This window comes from Brassica rapa, chromosome A09, assembly GCF_000309985.2.
Source record: "Brassica rapa cultivar Chiifu-401-42 chromosome A09, CAAS_Brap_v3.01, whole genome shotgun sequence".
Lineage (NCBI taxonomy): Eukaryota > Viridiplantae > Streptophyta > Magnoliopsida > Brassicales > Brassicaceae > Brassica > Brassica rapa.
This window is the reverse complement of record NC_024803.2, coordinates 43,147,228-43,168,205: the sequence shown is the minus strand read 5'-3', so window position 1 is coordinate 43,168,205 and position 20,978 is coordinate 43,147,228. Positions and strand designations below refer to the sequence as shown.

The 20,978-nt window shown below is 35.5% G+C and overlaps 3 protein-coding genes across 4 annotated transcripts; 2 read left to right on the top strand and 1 right to left on the bottom strand.

The window, feature by feature from the left end:
- Positions 1–131: 131 nt before the first annotated feature.
- Positions 132–2,603, top strand: LOC103843316 (branched-chain-amino-acid aminotransferase 2, chloroplastic-like). Of its 2 annotated transcripts, none has more exons than XM_009120022.3 (10): positions 132–460; positions 552–622; positions 698–869; positions 945–1,121; positions 1,453–1,584; positions 1,665–1,763; positions 1,831–1,947; positions 2,011–2,106; positions 2,180–2,292; positions 2,380–2,603. In XM_009120022.3, the coding sequence occupies exons 1-10, from the start codon at positions 392–394 to the stop codon at positions 2,492–2,494; spliced, it is 1,161 nt and encodes a 386-aa protein (XP_009118270.1). In that variant the 5' UTR covers positions 132–391; the 3' UTR covers positions 2,495–2,603. The 2 variants fall into 2 exon arrangements, with proteins under 2 accessions (XP_009118270.1, XP_009118269.1); XM_009120021.3 differs by having other exon boundaries at positions 1,414–1,584.
- A 10-nt stretch (positions 2,604–2,613) lies between these two features.
- Positions 2,614–8,620, bottom strand: LOC103843315 (transcription factor bHLH74). The gene is made up of 7 exons (XM_009120020.3): positions 3,979–8,620; positions 3,723–3,899; positions 3,497–3,631; positions 3,335–3,406; positions 3,133–3,243; positions 2,956–3,043; positions 2,614–2,875 (listed from the first exon to the last, which is right to left on the bottom strand). Exons 1-7 carry the CDS (start codon positions 4,369–4,371, stop codon positions 2,853–2,855), a joined length of 999 nt encoding a protein of 332 aa, XP_009118268.2. The 5' UTR covers positions 4,372–8,620; the 3' UTR covers positions 2,614–2,852.
- A 1,626-nt stretch (positions 8,621–10,246) lies between these two features.
- Positions 10,247–20,708, top strand: LOC103843314 (calcium-transporting ATPase 3, endoplasmic reticulum-type). Its single transcript, XM_009120019.3, has 34 exons — positions 10,247–10,515; positions 10,687–10,737; positions 10,824–10,857; positions 11,368–11,385; positions 11,797–11,933; positions 12,309–12,383; positions 12,534–12,579; positions 12,965–13,024; positions 13,127–13,207; positions 13,450–13,535; positions 13,772–13,873; positions 14,147–14,200; positions 14,432–14,533; positions 14,662–14,720; positions 14,981–15,125; positions 15,480–15,587; positions 15,843–15,995; positions 16,215–16,319; positions 16,579–16,775; positions 16,935–17,043; positions 17,147–17,245; positions 17,326–17,471; positions 17,599–17,656; positions 17,839–17,931; positions 18,351–18,401; positions 18,614–18,745; positions 18,861–18,962; positions 19,102–19,156; positions 19,285–19,370; positions 19,532–19,680; positions 19,785–19,890; positions 19,981–20,034; positions 20,233–20,278; positions 20,385–20,708. The coding sequence occupies exons 1-34, from the start codon at positions 10,483–10,485 to the stop codon at positions 20,447–20,449; spliced, it is 2,997 nt and encodes a 998-aa protein (XP_009118267.1). The 5' UTR covers positions 10,247–10,482; the 3' UTR covers positions 20,450–20,708.
- The last annotated feature ends 270 nt before the right edge of the window (positions 20,709–20,978 follow it).

Genomic DNA, 20,978 nt, shown 5'->3' with positions numbered 1-20,978 from the left:
AAGACAAAGCTCTATTGATTACGTTAAGTACTAGTTCAAGAAAGACACGTCTAGATCTCATCAAGTAGACAGACCCAAGTGACGAAGAAAACAAAGCAAAACTATTGTTTCCTTTGGTTAGTCACTTGTGTCTATCTACCTGATGAGATCTAGACGTGTCTTTCTCGAACAAGAATTTTAAAAAACAAAACAAAATAAAACTATTTGCCAAGAAAAAAGCAGACACTTCGCAATCACTTACGTGTTGGATACTTAATTTGACACACTGTGCGCTTAGTGTCCTCTTCAACCTTTTCTTTTTCCTTCAAGAAATTTCTCGTTTCTTTTGTTTTGTTTTTGTCAAAATCAAATAGGATCTTCTTCCACAACCAAAAACAAAGGCTCTGTGAAGATGATCAAAACAATCTCATCTATACGCAAAAGTCTGCTGGCTCTACCTATTCATGTACATATTCGTAAGGTATAAACTGGACGTTTTTCTTACAGTCTACTGAATCCTTAAGTCAAGTCTTAGATGCAAACATGTTTGAGAATGTTTTTCTGATGAACAGCTACAAACTTTCTCTAAGTACAACGCACAAGCTGCCTCAGCCTTAGAGGAGCGTAAAAAACTTTTTTATCAGTAAGTTCTGATCCAACTCATGTAAATAAGCACTATAAAGCTCTGTTTTCACAACTCTTGTTTTGTATTATATAGAGATGATGAGTATGCGGATATGGATTGGGACAATCTCGGGTTTGCTCTCACTCCAGCTGATTACATGTACGTCATGAAATGCTCAAAAGACGGTGAGTTCACCAAAGGGGAACTTAGTCGTTTTGGAAATATTCAGCTAAGTCCTTCTGCTGGAGTCTTGAACTATGGACAGGCAAGCCTCTTGTAACCCTCTTGATTTTGTCTCTGAACTGTTTTATCAATGGAGGTTTTGTGATATCATTCACAGGCGATTTATGAAGGTACAAAAGCATACAGGAAAGAAAACGGGAAGGTTCTTCTCTTTCGCCCGGATCACAACGCTGTCCGGATGCAGCATGGAGCTGAACGTATGCTCATGCCTTCTCCTTCGGTTGATCAGTTCGTTGATGCTGTTAAACAAACTGCTTTGGCAAACAAACGTTGGGTAAAAATGCTTTCCTGTAACAAATTCTCTTTCCGTTTCAAAAATATGTATGTTTAAGAGTTTTTACACATTCTTAAACTTTGAATATGAACATATTATTTTTGTGATTAATTATTTTTTCACAACTTTTAGCCAGTCAATATTCAGTAAATACAACTAATGTTTTAGAAGTTTGCAATTTGCCATTATTACCTGATAAAAAGTATATTGAAAATGTAAAAAATGTATTTTTTTATACAATTTTTTTTTTCTAAAACATGGATCAAAATTGATGGAGTATTGTTCTCTGGAGAGGTTTCTTTTGAGATCGGAGTGGTGTGTACTTGGTCAGGTTCCTCCTTCAGGTAAAGGGTCTTTGTACATTAGACCTCTATTGATGGGAACTGGTCCAGTTCTTGGTTTAGGACCTGCACCTGAATATACATTCATTGTCTATGCATCTCCAGTTGGTAACTACTTCAAGGTATCCTCTCTTTCACTTCCTGTTTGGCTTTTTCTCAGTTAGTGGAACTATTGTCAAATCTTTTCTCTACTGGTTTACAGGAAGGTGTTGCTGCTCTTGACCTCTATGTAGAAGAAGAATATGCTCGTGCAGCTCCTGGTGGATCTGGAGGCGTCAAGAGCATCACAAACTATGCCCCGGTGATTATAAAAAACCCACTTAGTTTTGAAAGGCAACAAGTTTTGAAAAAAGAACAATGTGTTGTAGGTTTTGAAAGCACTGAGTAGAGCCAAGAGTCTTGGGTTTTCAGACGTTCTTTACCTTGACTCTGTCAAGAAGAAGTATCTTGAGGAAGCTTCTGCTTGCAACGTCTTTGTTGTTAAGGTTAAGATACATATTTAAAGACTGCGAATTCTACTTTTCTGTATCTTAAAATCTAGTGTTCAGGGTCGGATAATCTCAACTCCTGCAACTAATGGAACAATTCTTGAGGGGATTACTAGGAAGAGTGTTATGGAGATCGCAGGTGATCAAGGTTATCAGGTAAAAGTAAAACAAACCAAAGCTGTTTTAACTCAAAGCACCAAAACAACAAACTCAGATAAGTTCCTCACAGGTAGTAGAGAAGGCAGTTCATGTGGATGAAGTAATGGATGCAGATGAAGTTTTCTGCACAGGAACTGCTGTAGGAGTTGCTCCTGTAGGCACTATAACATATCAGGACAAACGGTAAACAAAAAAAATCACACTGCCTTGATCAAGTTTTACTCTTAACAAAGTTTTGACCTGATGCAATAGTCTTTCTGAAACATTCAGAGTAGAGTATGAAACTGGGGATGAATCTGTCTGCCAGAAACTGCGTTCGGTCCTTGTCGGTATCCAGACAGGATTGGTTGAAGATACCAAGGGATGGGTCACATGTATCAACTAAGAAACTACGCTGCATTTTATTAAAGCTGTGTATATACAACAGTGAAGAATAATTATGTAGATATAGTTTATATTATTAATGTGACAGAAACAGAAAGCTCTTCTGCTCATTTCTATCTTCTTAACAACATGAATCATTCTCAACTTCCACCTACAAAGTTCATTTAGTAAATGTATTCTGATTCAATATTTAATAAATGCATTCTTCGTTGAGGAAAAAAACAACAACTGAGAACTCAAATCGTTCTGGTTTTTTTAAGAAAAAATAATAATAACATGGAATGATGGAAAAACATTATATGATACTTAGAACCAAAGCCATCTTCTATACAAACTCTCTTCAAATTTTCCATGAAGTACTAGAGCTCTGGTTTCAATCGACCTACGGTAAGAAGAAAATATCAATCAAGACAACAGAGAAAAGGGAAGAGACTGAAGCAAGTTTGTGTAGCTTTTAGTTACCGTTATTAGGAGAGAAGCTAGACATAGTTGATGGATTTGAGACGAACCCCATTTGGTAGAGGCTTTGTAGTTCACTCTCTAGTGTTGTCTGTAACAATGAGATTAAAGAAAAAAGAAATGAGTAAGAGAATCTAAACTGGTGCCATATGGCATATGCTGTTTCTGATGGTTGCTTACCTGAGGTAATGGGTTGTATTGTGGATTTGTAGTGGTAGAAATGTTCCCTTGGAAACTAGTGAAAGGATTCAGCCCAAGTGTAGGAATGTTTCTATCCCTTGGTTGCAGAAGCTGAACAGAGAACATGTGGGTTTAGTACTGATTCATAACTTTGAAAACTACTAATCATTTTTCAATTGTGAAGTTTTGGGAGTGTTCTTACATCTTTGGCGATAATCCTGTCTATATCAATGTTGACTTCTGGATTCACCGTTGCCAGTTTCATAGATAAAAACTGAAGACATCGAAACCAATACCCTCTTTCAGAACCTAACTTAAAACGTTTCAAGAATCTAGCATTATTGGGATAGTTCTCAGTTCTTACCTCAACTTGTTGTTGCAAGGACTGAACATAGTTGATGATCTCATCAAGCATAACCGCTTTCCCAGTGATCTTGTTGCATCCTGGGACAAGCTCTTGAAGCAGTCTCATCCTTTCACTGATCTTTTCTCTTCTAACCTTTAAATACACAAACACAAAAACAGCAAACTTCTCAGAACCAGTGATTGGTAGGAAAAACTTGATATATATAACAGTAAAGAGTCATTACCCTTTCTGCAAGACTGTGACTATTAGTGGCTTGACCTCTTCTTGCCCTCATATGAATGTAGTTCTCTTTTGGTGCTTCTTCGCTCTGTGAGCTCTCCTTGTTCTGACCATCCTTGTGTTTCTTTTGGTTCTGATCACTTCCCCTTTGAGTGTCTTCCTGATATTCCTCCACAGCTTTCTGCCAATTTAACAACACTCACTTGTCTCAGCACAAGCCACATTCACCTTGAACTTAATGCTACCAAACCAAAACCTACCTTGTTCCGTTGTGATTCAGCTTCAGCTTGCCTTCTTTTTCTGCTTGGGGAAGAACCAAGAACACCATCATCTAAAACCTGATCATGAGACTCTCCAGCTCTCATCAATCTTCCAACACTTTCCCCACCACCACCTCCACAATCACCAAACGGAAGAAGACTTGCAGGCATGTCCGGGTAACCAGAAGCGGTTTGGAAATGAGTGAAGCAACTCATGCCTGGATTGTCCATCACCACTGAAGGGTAATGGGAGCTTGAGAAGCCACCACCATTAACAACTGGATCCCAATCTGAAGAAGAGAAGTAAGGATCTGTCTTTGCATACAAGGGCATTGAGGGATCATGTCCATGGTTTAACCCCATCTCACCTTCATTATTACTCTCTCCATCCATTTGAACCCACAGAAGAAACTTTAAACTCAGGTTTGCTACTTTGTAAAAGACTTCTTGACAAGGGAAGCTAAAACCAGTTTTGTAGATTTTATACAGTGAGGAAAGAGAAACAAATCAAGAGAGCATCAAATCTAATGTTAGCAGAAGCAAGTCACAGGTTCTTTAAGGAAAGAGAAGCCTAGGATAAAATGCTTATTCCTACTCAAGTCAAGAGAAGAAAAAAAATAATTAAAGAGAAGAATAGACTTATCATAGACAAAGAAAGCTGAGAAGTTTCAGAGCATAAAGTAGGAACAAGCAATGGATTTAGCTAAGTTACAGCTCACATGAAGCTTAGTAAAGAAAAGAAAAAAAAAATAGAAAGGAAAAGTAGATTCGCTTTTAATAGTGTGAGAGAGAGAGAGCAAAGTCACTGTCTCATAACTAATCTCTTCAGCTTCAAGGACTTTGAATTTTTAAATGAAGTATGTTGACACAACCCCATTGGATAGCATCAAGTTGTTAGGATCAGAGAAGCAATAATGTGAGGGGAATTAATAAATGAAAGAAAGATTGAGACAAGCCCTGTTTGAGATACTCCAAGATTGTGGTACCCTTGAATAGGAGTACAAAATAAGAATCAAATTCTTTAGGTGGGATTTCTACATTTTACAGTAAACCTAAATCAGATAGGTCTTGAAAGGGTATCAAATGCTGTTTGTAGCTTGAATTGGGAAGAATGAAGAAATTTTAAAGGGGAAAATATAAAATGAAATTAAGGAGAGATTCACAAGCAACAAAGCAAGCATCAAGTTCCAACCTTTTTAGAATCAAATAAAACAGTAATAATAGTTGTGTTTAGTGACAATAAAAGACCTAGAGGAAGAGAATAAACAATATAAAGTTCATAATTACCATTTAAGAGAGAGAGAAAACTGTTGAAGTTAACACTAACAGAGGAGACATAATATGATTATTAAACAAAGATAAACAACTACTGCAACTGCTTTACTTGTTCTTCCTTTTTCATTATTACACAACCTTAATCTACCTCTTTAGCATGTCTTACTTTTTTTTTTTTTAATAAAGACATGTCTTAACTTTTACACCTTGTAAATTTTTAAATTACAGCAAACTATTCCCTCTGTGTATTTCCTTCAATTTTCTTTTTATTTAAACACATGAAATACATGTTCAATTCTTGCAATAATACAATATATATACCAAACTGTCAGAGGAATTAAGGTTACATTGATGTATAAAATAATTTCGTTTTACTATGTCTTTTCAATCAATTTCTCAAACGATATATAAGTCTCATTATTCTTTTCTTATTGTTTCAAAGTCTCATTGTGCAAGCAAGAGGTTCTTCTCTTCATGCACAAGCTTTGCTTTCTAGCTTCTACTCCCTGACATGTGCTTTAGAATATTATAGCTTATAAGTACACATACATGCAAATATATATTTATATGATTATGTGTAAGATAATATTATTTTTTTTACTGACAAAAATTGCCAACTGTATATTCAAACAGAAGACTCTTTGCTGTGACACACTCATATTTTTGTTCTGAGTGCCAACTAACCCCTCTTTTGGAATAATTTTACTATCAGCTTTTTCTAGCAGCCGTGTGATTGAACCACTACGTTTAGATCTCATCTCTAAGCCGTTGGATCCAAGCAACATATTTTTATTATTTTTTACTATTTTCCTTTCTAATCTTTTAATGTGTCTAGTTTATAATAAGGGTTATATTTCTTTAAAAGACTCACTTGAAAGTCTTGAATAAGGTTGTGATCACACAACCCTTTCTTCATTTCTCAGAATTGAACGGTAGTTTGAAGTTTTCTAAAATAAGTGGAATGTGGCACGAGGGACATATTGTTTTATATCAGCAATGCAACTTGAGAAGAAAAGAAATTGTCCTTTATTGAAATTTGCAAGTAATGAATTTACAGTGCGTAAAGTTTATGAGGATCCTAAAATCTAGGTGATACTATTTGGCTGTGTTGTCATTTTCTGAAAAACAAAGGTAAACTTCGCAAGACTTTTGACAATTTCAAAAAAAAAATTGTTTCAGAAGTATGAACAGGTACGATCCCACTTCTTACAAATTGTTAGTCATGTATTTGTTGGTATAAATTGATCGTTTTAAATAAATTTAACTCAAAGATATACTGATTATTAACGGAGAATTAACGATGGGGGTAGAAACAAACTAACAATCGCAACTAGTAACGGATGCTAATTGTGTTATAAACACACAGAAAATAATAGCAACATTTTTCTGGTCAAAATAATCTAGACTATAAAAGTATAGTATTATATATCAATGTCATAGGAGGAAACATAACGAATAAAAGGGAATCTAATCTATAATTCATTAGAAATAAAATAAACTAAAATGTGCATAAAGTTCGAGCTACAGCTGTTTATAAAATGTGTATAGACTTATAGGATATGGGACAACTAACCCCCAACAACCATAAACATGGTCAACCTTTAAATTATTTGGTCAAAACCCACAATCATAGTTGTTAATTAGCTGTAATCATATAGTACTATATAAGTGATATGACGTGGTTGTCCATAATATACATGCATTTTGTGCTAAACGTAAAAACTATATTTATACAGTTTTTTCGAGAAAGGGCATATATTTATACAGATTTGTTCTGCAATTAACTTGATAACTGAATAGATGATTAATTAACCGGTTTATCTACCTAGATAATTATAATTATACAAGAAATAGTGATATCTAGGCAAATTTGTTATTAAATTTTAGTTTAAAATGTGTGATTTTTTATTTGTAGTTTTAAAACTTATCTAAGAGTGTGGAGTATTACAAAAATAATATTTGTTTCCCCAACTATATTTTACAACTACAGAATGAAATATTTACCCTTGTGACAAGTATATGATGTATTTAGACCATCTCCAATGACTTATTCTATTTTTTATTCTAAAATAGAGTAATTCTATAACAGAATTTGAGTTTGCTTTAATGGTATTCTATTTTAGAGTAAAAAATAGAGTGATGAACAAAAAAAAACAAATTACTCTATATTTGGAATAAACCTATTTTTTACTCTATTATAGAGTGAGAAATATAGTACCATTGAAGCATCTTTTACTTTAAATTTTATTTTAGAGTGAAAAATATAGTGGGGTTGGATATGTTTTACAAATGTAGTTAGGTGGGGAAAATTAAATTAATTATTCAACTTGGAAATGCTTCTCATCATTGCAAACAAGGTAGGAGAATTAAGATCCAACCACATTATGATAAGTGAGACTTGCACACAACTCGTTCTACACTACTCCAATAATTATACGGGACCACTCTAGATTACTGTTTCACGAAACATATACATACCTATAATTTTGATATGAATTATAATATGTAGAAAACAAATCCAATTAGCGAATATTAGGTTTTAGACCATTTTCACTGACGATATCATATGACATTTAAAATCGAATCAGTATTCAGTAGAATCTCGAATAAAATAACTATCCTTACATCAAGTTTTATCACTAAACTTTCAAGTGACAAGCATCACATCATAGATGTGCATAGTTGTCTAATTACCAGTTAACCAATGTACGAATATAATAGTACTACCTAATCTCTGTTTCATGTGCTGTAAAAGAACAATGACATACGTAGAAAGCGAGCAAAAGAATGATTAAGAAACCTTTAATGAAGTTGGTTAAATTAAAGGTATGAGTTCCTTATTAAACTCCGTTTTAATCAGACTATGGTAAACTTTGATTAGCGTGAAGCAAATTAAAGCAAGAAGATCCTCCGATCACGCGCGAAGACTACTTATGTGGATTTTAAGTTTTTAACTAAAACTACAATGGCCCATGATAAGTGGTCCTCCAAACTCTTTATTTGCAATAATGCTCGAGATTCATAGGATCTTTATTATGATCGCAGATCATAAACATATCTTCGTTTCTTAATTTAAACATAAAAATAAGCTGTAGCTATACATGTTTGTCAAAAAAAGAAGAAGCTGCTGTAGCTATACATTATAAGAAATTGTATAGTGTAGAAATAAAGCCTAGAAACCAAAACTAAGAGTGTAGACTTGTCAATGAAACACATTCTGATAGATAGAATCAGAGCCGGTCCTTGGGCCAAGCGGATGATGCCCATGTTTCAGGCCGCCTCTAATTATATACTTCTCTGTTTCATAATATAAGATGTTTTGAAGAAGATTTATGTTTTATAATATAAGATGTTTTGATAGTTTTAAGATACTTTGAATTTATTGAAAATTGGTTGACCAATAATATTTTACTATATTATTTATGATTGGTTAATTTATTTTAAATTTATGCTATTAATAAATTTATATTCTACAAGTTAAGTTTCTTAATTCTTGTATTTTATGTAAAATATTTTATATTATGTAACAAATAGTATAAAATTGGCGCAATTGTATCCAACAACGTAATAGTGGGCTAGTGGTACCCAGTTAAATTAAGCGTCATGCCGTTTGGCTGCGCGTCCCTGAGTTCGACTCGTCCCTAAACCCTATGTTGCTACAGAGTGCTTTACGCCACTTAAAAGTATTAGCGCAGGCTGGCTCCGGATCAGGGATGACTACGGGTTGCGGACAGCTCCTTAAGAGTGGCTACGGACTGCGGAACATCCCTGTTAAAAAAAAAAGAGAGTATAAAATTGGCCAATTTTTTTTTACTTTGCTTCTAGTCTCATCAATGTTAAAACCGGCTCTGGATAGAATGATACGTTGGTAATGGAAATATAGCGGTTGAGAAAAGCTTCTCACAAAGTTCAAACTAATCAGGATGTCGCATCTATGAACTGATTTGAGGACCATTATGCTTGTAGCCTTGTAGTAGTAATTCATGTGCACATTAAAAATGTGTGTTGTGACTTGTGAGCCTATCTTGATCAACTGGATTTCCGAGACGGACAAGTGTGTGTTGGCTACTTGCCTTCATCTTGATAAGTTACATTAGCTGGTTTGTCGTGGCTCAATTCTTCCTCTATAGCTTTAAAAAAAATATTAGAATCAATTAATTTATAGGTCACTTTATTAATATTTGCTTCTATCCTCATAAATACTAGAACCGGCTCTGGATGAGATGATCACGTCTGTGGCACGAGACGAAGTTCATGTTGGATATGTTATGTTCTTGTATCTGACCTTAAAACAAAATCACTTTGCATTATGAAAATAAAAACTAAAATAAACGAAATTAATTTTCTTTTGATAACAATAAACGATATTGAGAAATTTTCTAAAATATCAATTTTTAAGTTTTTATCACAGGTGTGGCCCAATTTTTTTGTTTTATCATAAAATAGCACTTAATAAAAAAAAATGATCAAAATAAATTTTATTAAAGGGTGAAAATGTATTTTTACTCTAGATTTAACTAATCTAGACTTATGATTTAGAGTTAAGTGATGAGTTTTTGGGATATGTTTTCAAATTTAAAAAATAAAAAAAATATTAAAATTTTCAAAATAAAAAAGAGCTATTTTGGTCATTTTTTAAAGACTATTTTTATGACAAAAACTTAAAAATGACTATTTGACAGAATTGTCCAACGATATTAATACTAGGGCTTATTTGCCAAATAACCAAAAAAAAATTGAAAATTAGATTTTGAGAGAGAGAGAGTAGAGAGAGATAGGAAGAGAAAGTAGGAGAGATGGGGGAATTTTGGTTAGTTAGTGTATTTAATTTTTTTTCTTGTATATAGGATACAATTTCCCTTGATACTACTACCATTTTTTATTTTACCAAAAAAAGGAAAAAAATATTATTAGTTTTATTTTCATAATTTTTTTTTGGATATCACATGGTAATTGGGTGATATAGTAAATGGGCCTCACGTGAGAGGAAGCCAACCCGCTAATTCATGTAAAGTGTTCGTCTCTCTCTCTCTCTGGGCACTTCTTGACTTTCACTCTCACCGAGAGATCGAACGTAGAAGAAGCAGAAGGGAAGCAGATGGCGTTACAAGTTCCCATCTTCTTCTTCTAGTCTCTTAGATTTCAGCTCACTTTCGTCGCCATCCGTCGACGTTTAGAGATCTCTCCCCCCACCCAAAATCGAAATTCCCTAAGCTCTCCACAACAACCATGGAAGACGCTTACGCCAGATCTGTCTCCGAGGTGCTTTGCATTCTCAATTCTCAATCTTTTTTCGTTTGACTTCTACTTTTTGTCGGATTTGATTTGGTTGCGATCGCTTACTGTGGCAATGAACCGGCGACGGTAGCTGTTTCACTGTGTTTGGGCGTAGATTGATTGCTTCTGATGTGATTTTGTTTTTTCTTTGCGCAGGTTCTTGATTTCTTCGGGGTAGATCCAGCTAAGGGTCTTTCTGATTCTCAGGTATGAGTCTGTAAGATCTTCAACTTGGAATCTGGCACTTGAGCTTGTTACAGTTACTTGATTTTTTGAAATTGTTGTATATGTAGGTTGATCATCATTCTAGGATGTTTGGCAGGAATGGTATGTATTTACTTTGCACTTCTCTTGCACCTCCATGTTTGGTGTTCGTTCGTATAAAGGCACTTAGAACACAGGGAGATTCACTGCAGATGGTGTACGATAGAGTGTCTTGGTGTTAAATTTTCTTTGTAGTTAAGCATATTGGAAGTTGAGGATGTTGTAGATTATGTTTTGGCATGTAGTTTGAAGTTCTAGTATTGTATATGACTTGCCAAGTACACAAACTAGTATGAAACTACAGTTATTTTGTTACCTTTTCTTGTATAGTCCCTAGGAATTCTAATATAGATGCACATTGCGAGTGTTCTTCAGTAAAAATATGCTGCGTATGATTGTCTGAGGGGTTAAAAATTTATGAAGTTAGTGTCTGCGTAAATTAGAAAGGGAATATATTTTTCATTTAAGATAGCAAAGAAACACACTGTTAATTTGTTTTTATCTTTTTACCTTGTTTAGTTCTGATCTTCTTCTTTTAATGTTTTTGCATGTTTTTCTTCACATGATCTGCAGTACTGCCCGAAGAGAAAAGTAAGTTTCTCAATAACTGTTTTTGAATTTCATCCTTAGTCCTTACTTCAGTAATTATATCTTCTTAGAGGTTCAATGAAAAGGATGTGTTTTCTTTTTATTTCGAGATGACCATCATGGTTTGAGAGCTCCTAGATTGTTTTAGCGCTGTGATGATCTGTCCAGTTTTAACATTGGATTTATTTGGTTTTCACATGTTCACTCTGCCTCATTTTCTGTGAGATAGAGCTGTTCTATTGCGAAGCATTTTTATGTCATAGCTGATCGTGTTAGATAGCCCGTGTTAGATAGCCTTATGGTTCTTCTTAACACATGGACCTAGCGTTTTCTGATGATGTTACCTAGGATGAGAATTTAGAACTCCCCTGACATGTGCCAGTTTTTCCTTATCTTATTCTTAATTAAACACAGGAACTCCATTCTGGAAACTGGTTCTCAAACAGTTTGATGATTTACTTGTTAAGATATTGATCGTGGCTGCAATTGTCTCCTTCGTATTGGCTTTGGCCAATGGAGAGACTGGCTTAACAGCATTTCTAGAACCTTTTGTAAGTCGCAACATCTTTTTTTTTAACACTCACTCTAGCATTCATATAATGATTGATTAGTTAACACTTAACATCTTCTATTTGGTTAACTGGATCGGCTAGTGGTTCTTTGTGGTGAAGTTTAAACTTGAAACCTTGTTTTCCTTTTCGCTATGTGGTCTTTGTGGAAAATAGTTATTTATAATTTTCTTTAGACTGGCTATTCTTTTGTAATGGTCTAAAATTATCCATAAGAAGACTAAAAGTCTTCACTGGCTGAGGATTTTAGCATTAACAGGACTCAGTCTTATTATATGATTGCACGATTACCAAGACTTTGTGTGTGGAGCTTTCTTTGAGTATCACAATTCATTTGAATTTACTATTCCTCCACAGGTAATTCTGCTGATACTGGCTGCAAATGCGGCAGTGGGGGTGATTACGGAGACTAATGCTGAGAAGGCTCTTGAGGTATTTTGTATGCTACGGCTTAACTGATAACATATTTGCAAATACAAGTCAAATGTCCTTTGAAATTAGGTTTATCTGAAATCTTATTTTGGTTCTCAGTTGTAACATTCTCTTATTTATCTCGTTTGTTCTCTCTTTATCCTGTTGTAGGAGCTACGTGCCTACCAAGCAAACATAGCTACAGTTTTGCGAAATGGTACACAGATATATCTTGAGTAATTAGTATTACTGCGAAATTTACGCTGACTGCTTGTCCTTTCAGTTTTTCTTTTCTTAGAACAAGCTACTATGATTGAAACTGCTTACTAGACGGTCGTGTTATGCTGTTGATATATCCTCTAGAGAAACTTTGTAGTTTGTGTAGCAAACTCTTCTTCTGCCAAGCCAATAGCTTATTGTGTTATGCTCACAGTTCCCTAGGTTATCTAAAATGATAATTAAGGACATTAAGATTTCGTTATTTAGAAATGTTCTGCGCACTTCCTTTTTTTTTTTTTTGGCTTGGGACGTTGTTCCAGGTTTTGAATATATGCAAGTTTTTGTCTTGATGGCATTCAACATTAACATGTATACAATGGCAGGGTGCTTCTCTATACTACCAGCATCAGAGCTGGTGCCAGGTGACATTGTTGAAGTGACTGGTATGTGTGTTGTATCTCACGTAGATGCAGTTTTTTGGCAATTACTCAGAATCTCGCTAAACTCTAAAAGTCTGCTTTTCTTGACGTTTGCATGCTAAACAGTGGGCTGTAAGATTCCAGCTGACCTTAGAATAATTGAGATGTCGAGCAATGAGTTTCGAGTCGATCAAGCAATTCTGACTGGTATATTATCGTGTTACTCATAACTTCTTAATTGCGTACTCGCAAGAACTATATATGCAGTAGGGGATTAGTACAACTTATTGTCAATCCTTTTCTCCACCGTTACTGAATAAGCATTTTCTAATAACACTATAATTTCAACAACAATGATCCTCTTTTTTAATGTAGATTATAGTCCAAGTGATCACTTTCAGTACACTATTTTCATACTCTCACTACCAAACGTTTTCCCAAAATTGCAGGTGAAAGCTGTTCTGTGGAGAAAGATGTTGAATGTACTTCAACAACAAATGCTGTCTACCAAGACAAGAAAAATATTTTATTTTCGGTAGGAGTTATAACTCATACCTGCATTAGCTTACTGGCTTTTGATTTAATGATATTTAGATTTAGTGCAATTTCTTGCGTACATCTCAACTAGCTGTAAGATTCTTATTTCTTTTTCTCACAATTAGAATTTAGGCCTACCACCTGTTGTAGTCACCTATTTCTTGTTTCCGTGACCTCTTTTATATCTCTTTTTTTTGTGTGTTTTAATTTAGTAGAACGTATAATGGTTGCCAGGGAACTGATGTGGTCGCGGGTAGGGGGAGGGCTGTCGTCATTGGAGTTGGTTCAAACACGGCGATGGGTAGCATACACGATTCTATGTTGCAGACGGATGATGTAAGCTGTGAATATTTTTTTTATTTCGTTATGGAAATGCACCATGTGCACTTTGATATGCTTTCTTACCGATCAGAACTCTCTTATATAAAAAGGTTATATTGTACCTTTGATTGACTCAAATTTCTTCCAGTGATTTGTTTGCCATGGTAGACTTATTTCCTGCTGTATAGTATAGTTTCGGCATTCTATCTGGAGGTTCTTTACCATATGTTTTGAAGTGCGTTATAACTACTAGACTTTCTCTCTTACTTTTAAATGCTTTTTTCACAGGAGGCAACTCCATTGAAAAAGAAGCTGGACGAGTTTGGCAGCTTTTTGGCTAAGGTGAAACTCTTTTCCTTTTCGAAAGATTTTTTCACGTTAAAGGCACTTTAATTACAAGACTGGATGGAGTTCTCTTTACCTTGGATGCCTAACTGTCTCAGTAAGGATTATCAAATGACTGATGTGACAGAGATCTCTTGCAGAGATTGTTTGTTAATTTCATTGGTAGATCATATGTTTTTCAAGATAACTTGACGGCCTCTGAGATGGTAACCTATTCTGTTTGTATAGGTTATTGCCGGGATTTGTGTACTTGTGTGGGTTGTCAATATTGGTCACTTCAGTGACCCTTCTCATGGTGGCTTTTTTAAAGGCGCGATTCACTATTTTAAGGTAAAGAATTTTGTTGCTCTTTTATCACATTTTTGAATTCTTACTTAGGGAGTACATAATCAGTTTTGTTTGTTTCACTCTTGCTGTGATACCAAAACATGGATGTTGCTTTGCTTTTATTTTGCCAGATTGCAGTTGCCCTTGCTGTTGCAGCTATTCCTGAAGGACTTCCTGCAGTTGTTACAACGTAAGTGTTCACTAATTTTATGCTAGCAAATAGCAATATTAGGAGAAAGGCTGGTAGATGAAACTTACGATGATTTCTGCGGAACCTTAGTGATATCTTGGAGACGAGGAGTTTCCCCGAGCAGTAGCTCGCTCTTATGATCATCACATGACAATTTTGTTTCAAGTTTCATTTTACTTAAATGTTGGTTGAGTCTAAAATGCTTTGAATCTAGTTATAATATTGTGGCTGAAACTGGCTATGATGCTTTCGATATCTAGGTGTTTAGCCCTTGGAACAAAGAAAATGGCTCGTTTGAATGCGATTGTACGGTCATTGCCATCTGTCGAGACGCTTGGTTGCACTACCGTAATTTGCAGTGACAAGACTGGAACATTGACAACCAATATGATGTCGGTGTCTAAGGTTAGCATTTTAACCTTAGTGCTCGAGCCAGTTAAATCTTATTATTGGTATCTCTGCCAATTGCAGTTTTCTATTTGAATTGTTTTTTTGGAATATCTTAAGTGGATAAATCTTGGCAATGTAGTTTATCTGTAAAATACACATGCCCGTATATGTTTGCAATTTTGCATGTCTTGGAAGTAGTCAAATAAAGCTTTCAGGACTAATAATAAAAGATTAACAATTTTGCTTGTACATCTTGTGATTTTTTTCAAAAACTAATTGCAACTAATTACATTCTTGCATATACATTTTCTCCTTGTGGTGTGGGAAATAGAATATTTGAATAGGCTGACTCGTGTGCTTGTATGTCAGATATGTGTAGTCCAATCTGCAGACTATGGTCCTATGATAAGTGAGTTCAATGTTAGTGGGACAACTTATGCACCAGAAGGTACTGTCTTTGACAGCAACAGTCAGCAGGTAATTACTTATCCTATGGATTGTTTAAATAACCAACTATTTCGTACATAATACTGTGAGGATGATTGATAGTTACCGTACCTACATGCTCCCAAACTCATTTGAACCACACAATGCTAGTTTGAACTTCAAATTATATCTCAGGATTGATTGATAGATTGATCTGGATATTTGATGATAATAGATCCTAAAACTCTAGCAAGCCTTGTAACAACACACAACATTCTTAAGACAAGATGCTTTCTTCTTTTGCAGCTTGACTGCCCTGCCCAGTCACCATGCCTTCACTATTTAGCAATGTGTTCATCACTCTGCAATGACTCTGTTTTGCAATACAATCCAGACAAGGATTCTTATGAAAAAATTGGAGAGTCAACTGAAGTTGCTCTTCGAGTTCTTGCAGAAAAGGTTTGTGTTTTTCGTTAAATTCTTGCTTTAGTAGTATTCGATTCCACAACAAGAATCATGGAATATAACAGACTTTTTTATCCAATTTCATGTTGAATCGTAGACTTGGTCGTCAACATCCATTTCTTGTCATCTTACAATAACTCTGCGCAGTGGTTGAACTTACTAAGTCTGTAATCTGAAGGACCGTCCAACTTACTTATGTTGTTTAATTTTCAGGTTGGCCTCCCTGGTTTTGATTCAATGCCTTCTGCTCTAAACATGTTGAGCAAGCATGAACGTGCATCATACTGCAACCATTACTGGGAAAACCAATTTAAAAAGGTGTGGCTCTAGTAAAACTAACATGTTGGCTCTTGTTTTGCGTTCATTTAACTGAGGGAAATAAGAGCCAAGAGTGGTAGACTGCATAAACTTTTTGTCCCAGTTTTGCTGACCTCCCTTCTTTTTTACGCATAAAGTTCATTACTCCTGTAGTTTCACACATATAAGTTGATATTGACCTCGAAACATTATACTTCAAACAACTCGTGGTAATTTAGTATGAGTAATTGATTGTCAACTTTTTCAAAAATCTTTGCAGGTTTATGTTTTGGAGTTTACACGTGACCGCAAAATGATGAGCGTCCTATGTAGCCATAAGCAAATGGATGTAATGTTTTCAAAGGGTGCTCCAGAAAGTATAATTGCTCGGTGTACCAAACTTCTCTGCAACAGTGATGGTTCTGTTGTTCCTCTCACTGCTGCTTCCCGTGCAGAGCTTGAGTCTAGGTTCGCCAGGTTAGGCATCAACTCGTTTAATGAGAGTTTATTAAATTTTATTATTACTTCGTGATGGTCGTCTTTTGATGCTTGTATTGTCACTTCCAATGGTAATTTTGCTCTTAAAAGATATGAAAGATGTTTGTTCCATTTTCTGACCATGCATCTTTGCAACAGTTTTGGAGATGAAACATTGAGATGCTTAGCATTAGCCTTCAAAACCGTGCCCCATGGTCAGCAAACTATTTCCTATGATAATGAGAACGACCTGACGTTTATTGGGTTGGTACGCCGTTCTTTCAAAATTGATGGATTCAAATTGGTTTACTGAACATTCATCATTTTTCTTAAACTGTTGAAGACTTGCTTATCATTTGCTTCTTTTGAAGGTGGGAATGCTTGATCCACCAAGAAAAGAAGTGAGAGATGCTATGCTTGCGTGTATGACTGCTGGGATTCGTGTTATAGTTGTCACTGGGGATAACAAGGTACTAGAAAACTGAGCACATGCATTTTGTTAATTACTATATTCTTTTGGGTGCTTATTCTGATTAGCTTGAAACTTCAGTCCACTGCAGAGTCAATATGTAAAAAAATAGGGGCATTCGACAATCTGGTCGACTTTTCTGGTCTGTCTTATACGGCTTCTGAATTTGAACGGCTTCCAGCGATGCAGCAAACTACAGCATTGCAACGGATGACACTTTTTTCCAGGTATCTTAAATGATAGTGTTTTTAGGACTTAGGAGCTGTATGTTTAATCATCATGCGTATTTCTGTTTTTTCTCTCTAAAGCTCGAGTTATAATCGATTCTGAGAAACAACAATTTTCTGCGTCTAGGGTTGAACCTTCCCACAAAAGGATGCTTGTTGAAGCCCTGCAGAACCAAAATGAAGTGGTAATTCCCCTTGTTCACTAAGTTGTCATTTATTACATTTCTTCTGATTTATCTGCGTTTGAATGCATTCACATTTTGCATTATTGGCTTTGCTCCAACTTTTCTAGTTTGTTAACATTTTTACTTATTAGAGGAAAAGTTCTTGCTTCTAACCGTCGAACACATGAACCTCGTTCTCATAGGTGGCAATGACTGGTGACGGCGTAAATGATGCCCCTGCATTGAAGAAAGCTGACATTGGGATTGCCATGGGTTCTGGAACAGCTGTAGCAAAGGTACCTTGCGTTTGTTTTCTATTAGTATCCTGTGTGACTTTATGATGTTTATACTCTAAAACCTTATTATCATCTTTAAATCGCAGTCATTTTCACTTGTCCATGTGCTTTTTATCTTGATCTCTTATGCTGTCATTTCCTCCAGCTACGAGATCCTTATGCTGTCGTTATTTTCTTTATCCTTATTTTGCAAAATAAATGAAAAATATGGGTGAAAAGTTTCCGGTTTTTGCTATTGCTGTTGCCAAAGTAGTGGTACAGTACAATGTGACTGCCATAGGAAATTCTTCTGAGATCACAGAATACTTGAAGTTACTTATATGAGAGTCATCATTACTTCAACAAACTGGCTTGCCAGGGGTGATTATCTCTATGCTCTTCTGTTCTTAACGTACGTTTCTCGTGTTTTTACATTCCAGAGCGCTTCAGATATGGTTTTGGCTGATGATAATTTTGCTTCAATAGTTGCGGTATGTTAGTTTTCTTGCATTTTTGTTATAGTTATTTCTTTCTGGTTGATTCTGAAGCCCACTTCTCACAGTAGTTCAGCGTGGTTTACAATTTATTTGGGCCCATATATGATACAGTATTTGTCAATTTCTGTAAAATTAGAAACGAGGGTACAAATCACACTGCAATATCTTTATTAATGCAACTCCTAAATATTTTATCTTCTTGACAGGCTGTTGCGGAAGGAAGGGCTATATACAATAACACTAAGCAATTCATTAGATACATGATCTCTTCAAATATCGGGGAAGTGGTTTGTATATTTGTAGCAGCTGTACTGGGAATTCCTGATACCCTGGCACCTGTAAGCAACTTTGTTTTCCAGTCCAATCGGACCAATATTGTGACAGTCTTATCTTGCAAAGTTTACTTTTATAAAGCTTGTCTAAGTCTATGATTCTTATGGTAAAACATTGCAGGTTCAACTTTTGTGGGTCAATTTGGTAACAGATGGATTGCCTGCCACTGCCATTGGCTTTAACAAACAAGATTCCGATGTTATGAAGGCAAAACCCCGAAAGGTAGGAGCTGTAACTGTACAGTAACACCCTGTGGAGTACTTTACAAATACCTTTCAATTAACGATTACCTGTACTGTGCAAGTTCCTTTCAAACCACTCAGACCTCGAATCTTCATATTTATTTTGATTTTAATTTCAGGTTGGTGAAGCAGTGGTCACTGGGTGGTTATTCTTCCGCTATTTGGTTATCGGAGGTTAGTAGTAAAATCAGTGGCACTAAGATATTTGAATCTTATTGGGCAAGTAGTGAAAGGTCACTTCCTTCAAGCATCTATCCATAAAAAGGATTATTTCCTTGACTAGTTTATCGTTTTTTTGGCAGTTTATGTCGGTCTGGCAACTGTTGCTGGCTTTATATGGTGGTTTATTTACTCTGATGGTGGTCCTAAACTTACTTACAGTGAACTGGTTAGATTCTATCTCCAGCTACAGCTTACAGATTATTTCGTTCTGAATCTTATATTGATTGTGCATTTGTCACCATTCATTTGTGCAACCTTGTCACATGATTCACATACTTATTATTACAAATAGAATCTTTTTCATTAAATAAAACAATCTCATTTCAGATGAACTTTGAAACGTGCGCACTTAGAGAGACAAGTTACCCCTGCAGCATATTTGAGGATCGACATCCATCAACAGTGGCTATGACAGTGCTTGTTGTAGTAGAGATGTTTAATGCTCTAAATAACCTCAGCGAAAATCAATCCCTTCTGTAAGTATACCTTGCATCAACAAACATTCAATTATGCAACTTGACGAGTTTGCTACGTGATGATTTACATATTAGCTTTTATTAAAGAAGGTATGTGATTGCAGGGTTATAACCCCAAGGAGTAATTTATGGCTCGTTGGTTCAATTATCCTGACGATGGTTCTGCACATGCTAATATTATACGTTCATCCACTAGCAGTCTTGTTTTCTGTAAGTTTCCTCTCGACCGCAAACCTTGTACAAAAAACTGGCGTACACGTTTTCGTCTTCTCATTCTCTCTCATGTTCACTGCTTTATAGGTCACGCCATTGTCCTGGGGCGAATGGACCGCTGTTCTGTATCTTTCGTTTCCAGTAAGCTTTCTCACTCTTGAGCTTCTTCTTCATAGTCTATTCACAGTGGAACCTTGCCTTGCCATAGACCAACTTAGTTCACGTATGGATACAAATTTGTCAAGGAATAGCATGAAAGTAGACTGATCATTCAGATATGAGATGAGATTTTTGAAAGAAGTGATTCCTTGAACGATAATTTTTCTGTGAAAACTGCAGGTTATAATCATTGATGAGGTTCTGAAGTTCCTCTCTAGAAACACCGGTAATGTTTCAGCTGTTTATAAGACCACATATCATATCAACTGCGACGCAGATGTTTCTGATATTAGTCATGAATCTGATGTGTTATTCCCTGTTGTTAAATGTAGGCTTGAGGTTCAGGTTCAGATTAAGAAAGATGGATTTACTCCCCAAGGACCGGCGTGACAGGTAGAATAAGAAAACAAGGCATGGCTTCTTCTTCTGTCATACAAGAGTTTTGGCATTATAGATACAAACCAACACAAAGAGAAAGGAGTGCAATCCAAAAAGCTCCAACACCATAAAACTCTTTGGCTTTGATTGTCTTTTTTTAATATATTTTATTTTGTTGTAACAAACTTCACTGTATTCTTACATCAGATCAATGTCTGTTACTTCTTTTTGTGTCATGCTCTGTTTCAAGTATTTCGGATTTTCAAACATTTACTACTTGAAGTTTTTTTTGTATTTATCGGCCGATGCATAATCCTTAGAAGATTCTACCTATACGTTATAGTGTTTATTGTATCAGCAACTTACATTGACTGTAGTCATCGACCTAGCAGCAACTTACATTGACTGGTTTAAAAAACTGCTATCATGTCACGACAAAATGCAAAAGGAAACGGTTTCTATATTTTGATCAGGTACTTAGTATCTGTCGATGTTCGGCCATAAACGTTATTTAATTTATAATTTTGTAACAGTGAGCAGCCCTATAT

Bases quoted from the DNA above. Each gene is read 5' to 3' on its own strand.
- LOC103843315 (XM_009120020.3), bottom strand. From the start codon at position 4,371: ATGGATGGAGAGAGTAATAATGAAGGTGAGATGGGGTTAAACCATGGA. The intron at 3,044-3,132 runs GTAAGCAACCAT...TCATTGTTACAG, and splicing joins AATACAACCCATTACCTCAG to ACAACACTAGAGAGTGAACT. The intron at 2,876-2,955 runs GTAACTAAAAGC...TTCTTACCGTAG, and splicing joins TAGCTTCTCTCCTAATAACG to GTCGATTGAAACCAGAGCTC.
- LOC103843316 (XM_009120021.3), top strand. From the start codon at position 392: ATGATCAAAACAATCTCATCTATACGCAAAAGTCTGCTGGCTCTACCT. The intron at 461-551 runs GTATAAACTGGA...TCTGATGAACAG, and splicing joins TTCATGTACATATTCGTAAG to CTACAAACTTTCTCTAAGTA. The intron at 1,948-2,010 runs GTTAAGATACAT...TCTAGTGTTCAG, and splicing joins GCAACGTCTTTGTTGTTAAG to GGTCGGATAATCTCAACTCC.
- LOC103843314 (XM_009120019.3), top strand. From the start codon at position 10,483: ATGGAAGACGCTTACGCCAGATCTGTCTCCGAG. The intron at 18,402-18,613 runs GTATGTTAGTTT...TCTTCTTGACAG, and splicing joins ATTTTGCTTCAATAGTTGCG to GCTGTTGCGGAAGGAAGGGC. The intron at 18,746-18,860 runs GTAAGCAACTTT...AAAACATTGCAG, and splicing joins TTCCTGATACCCTGGCACCT to GTTCAACTTTTGTGGGTCAA.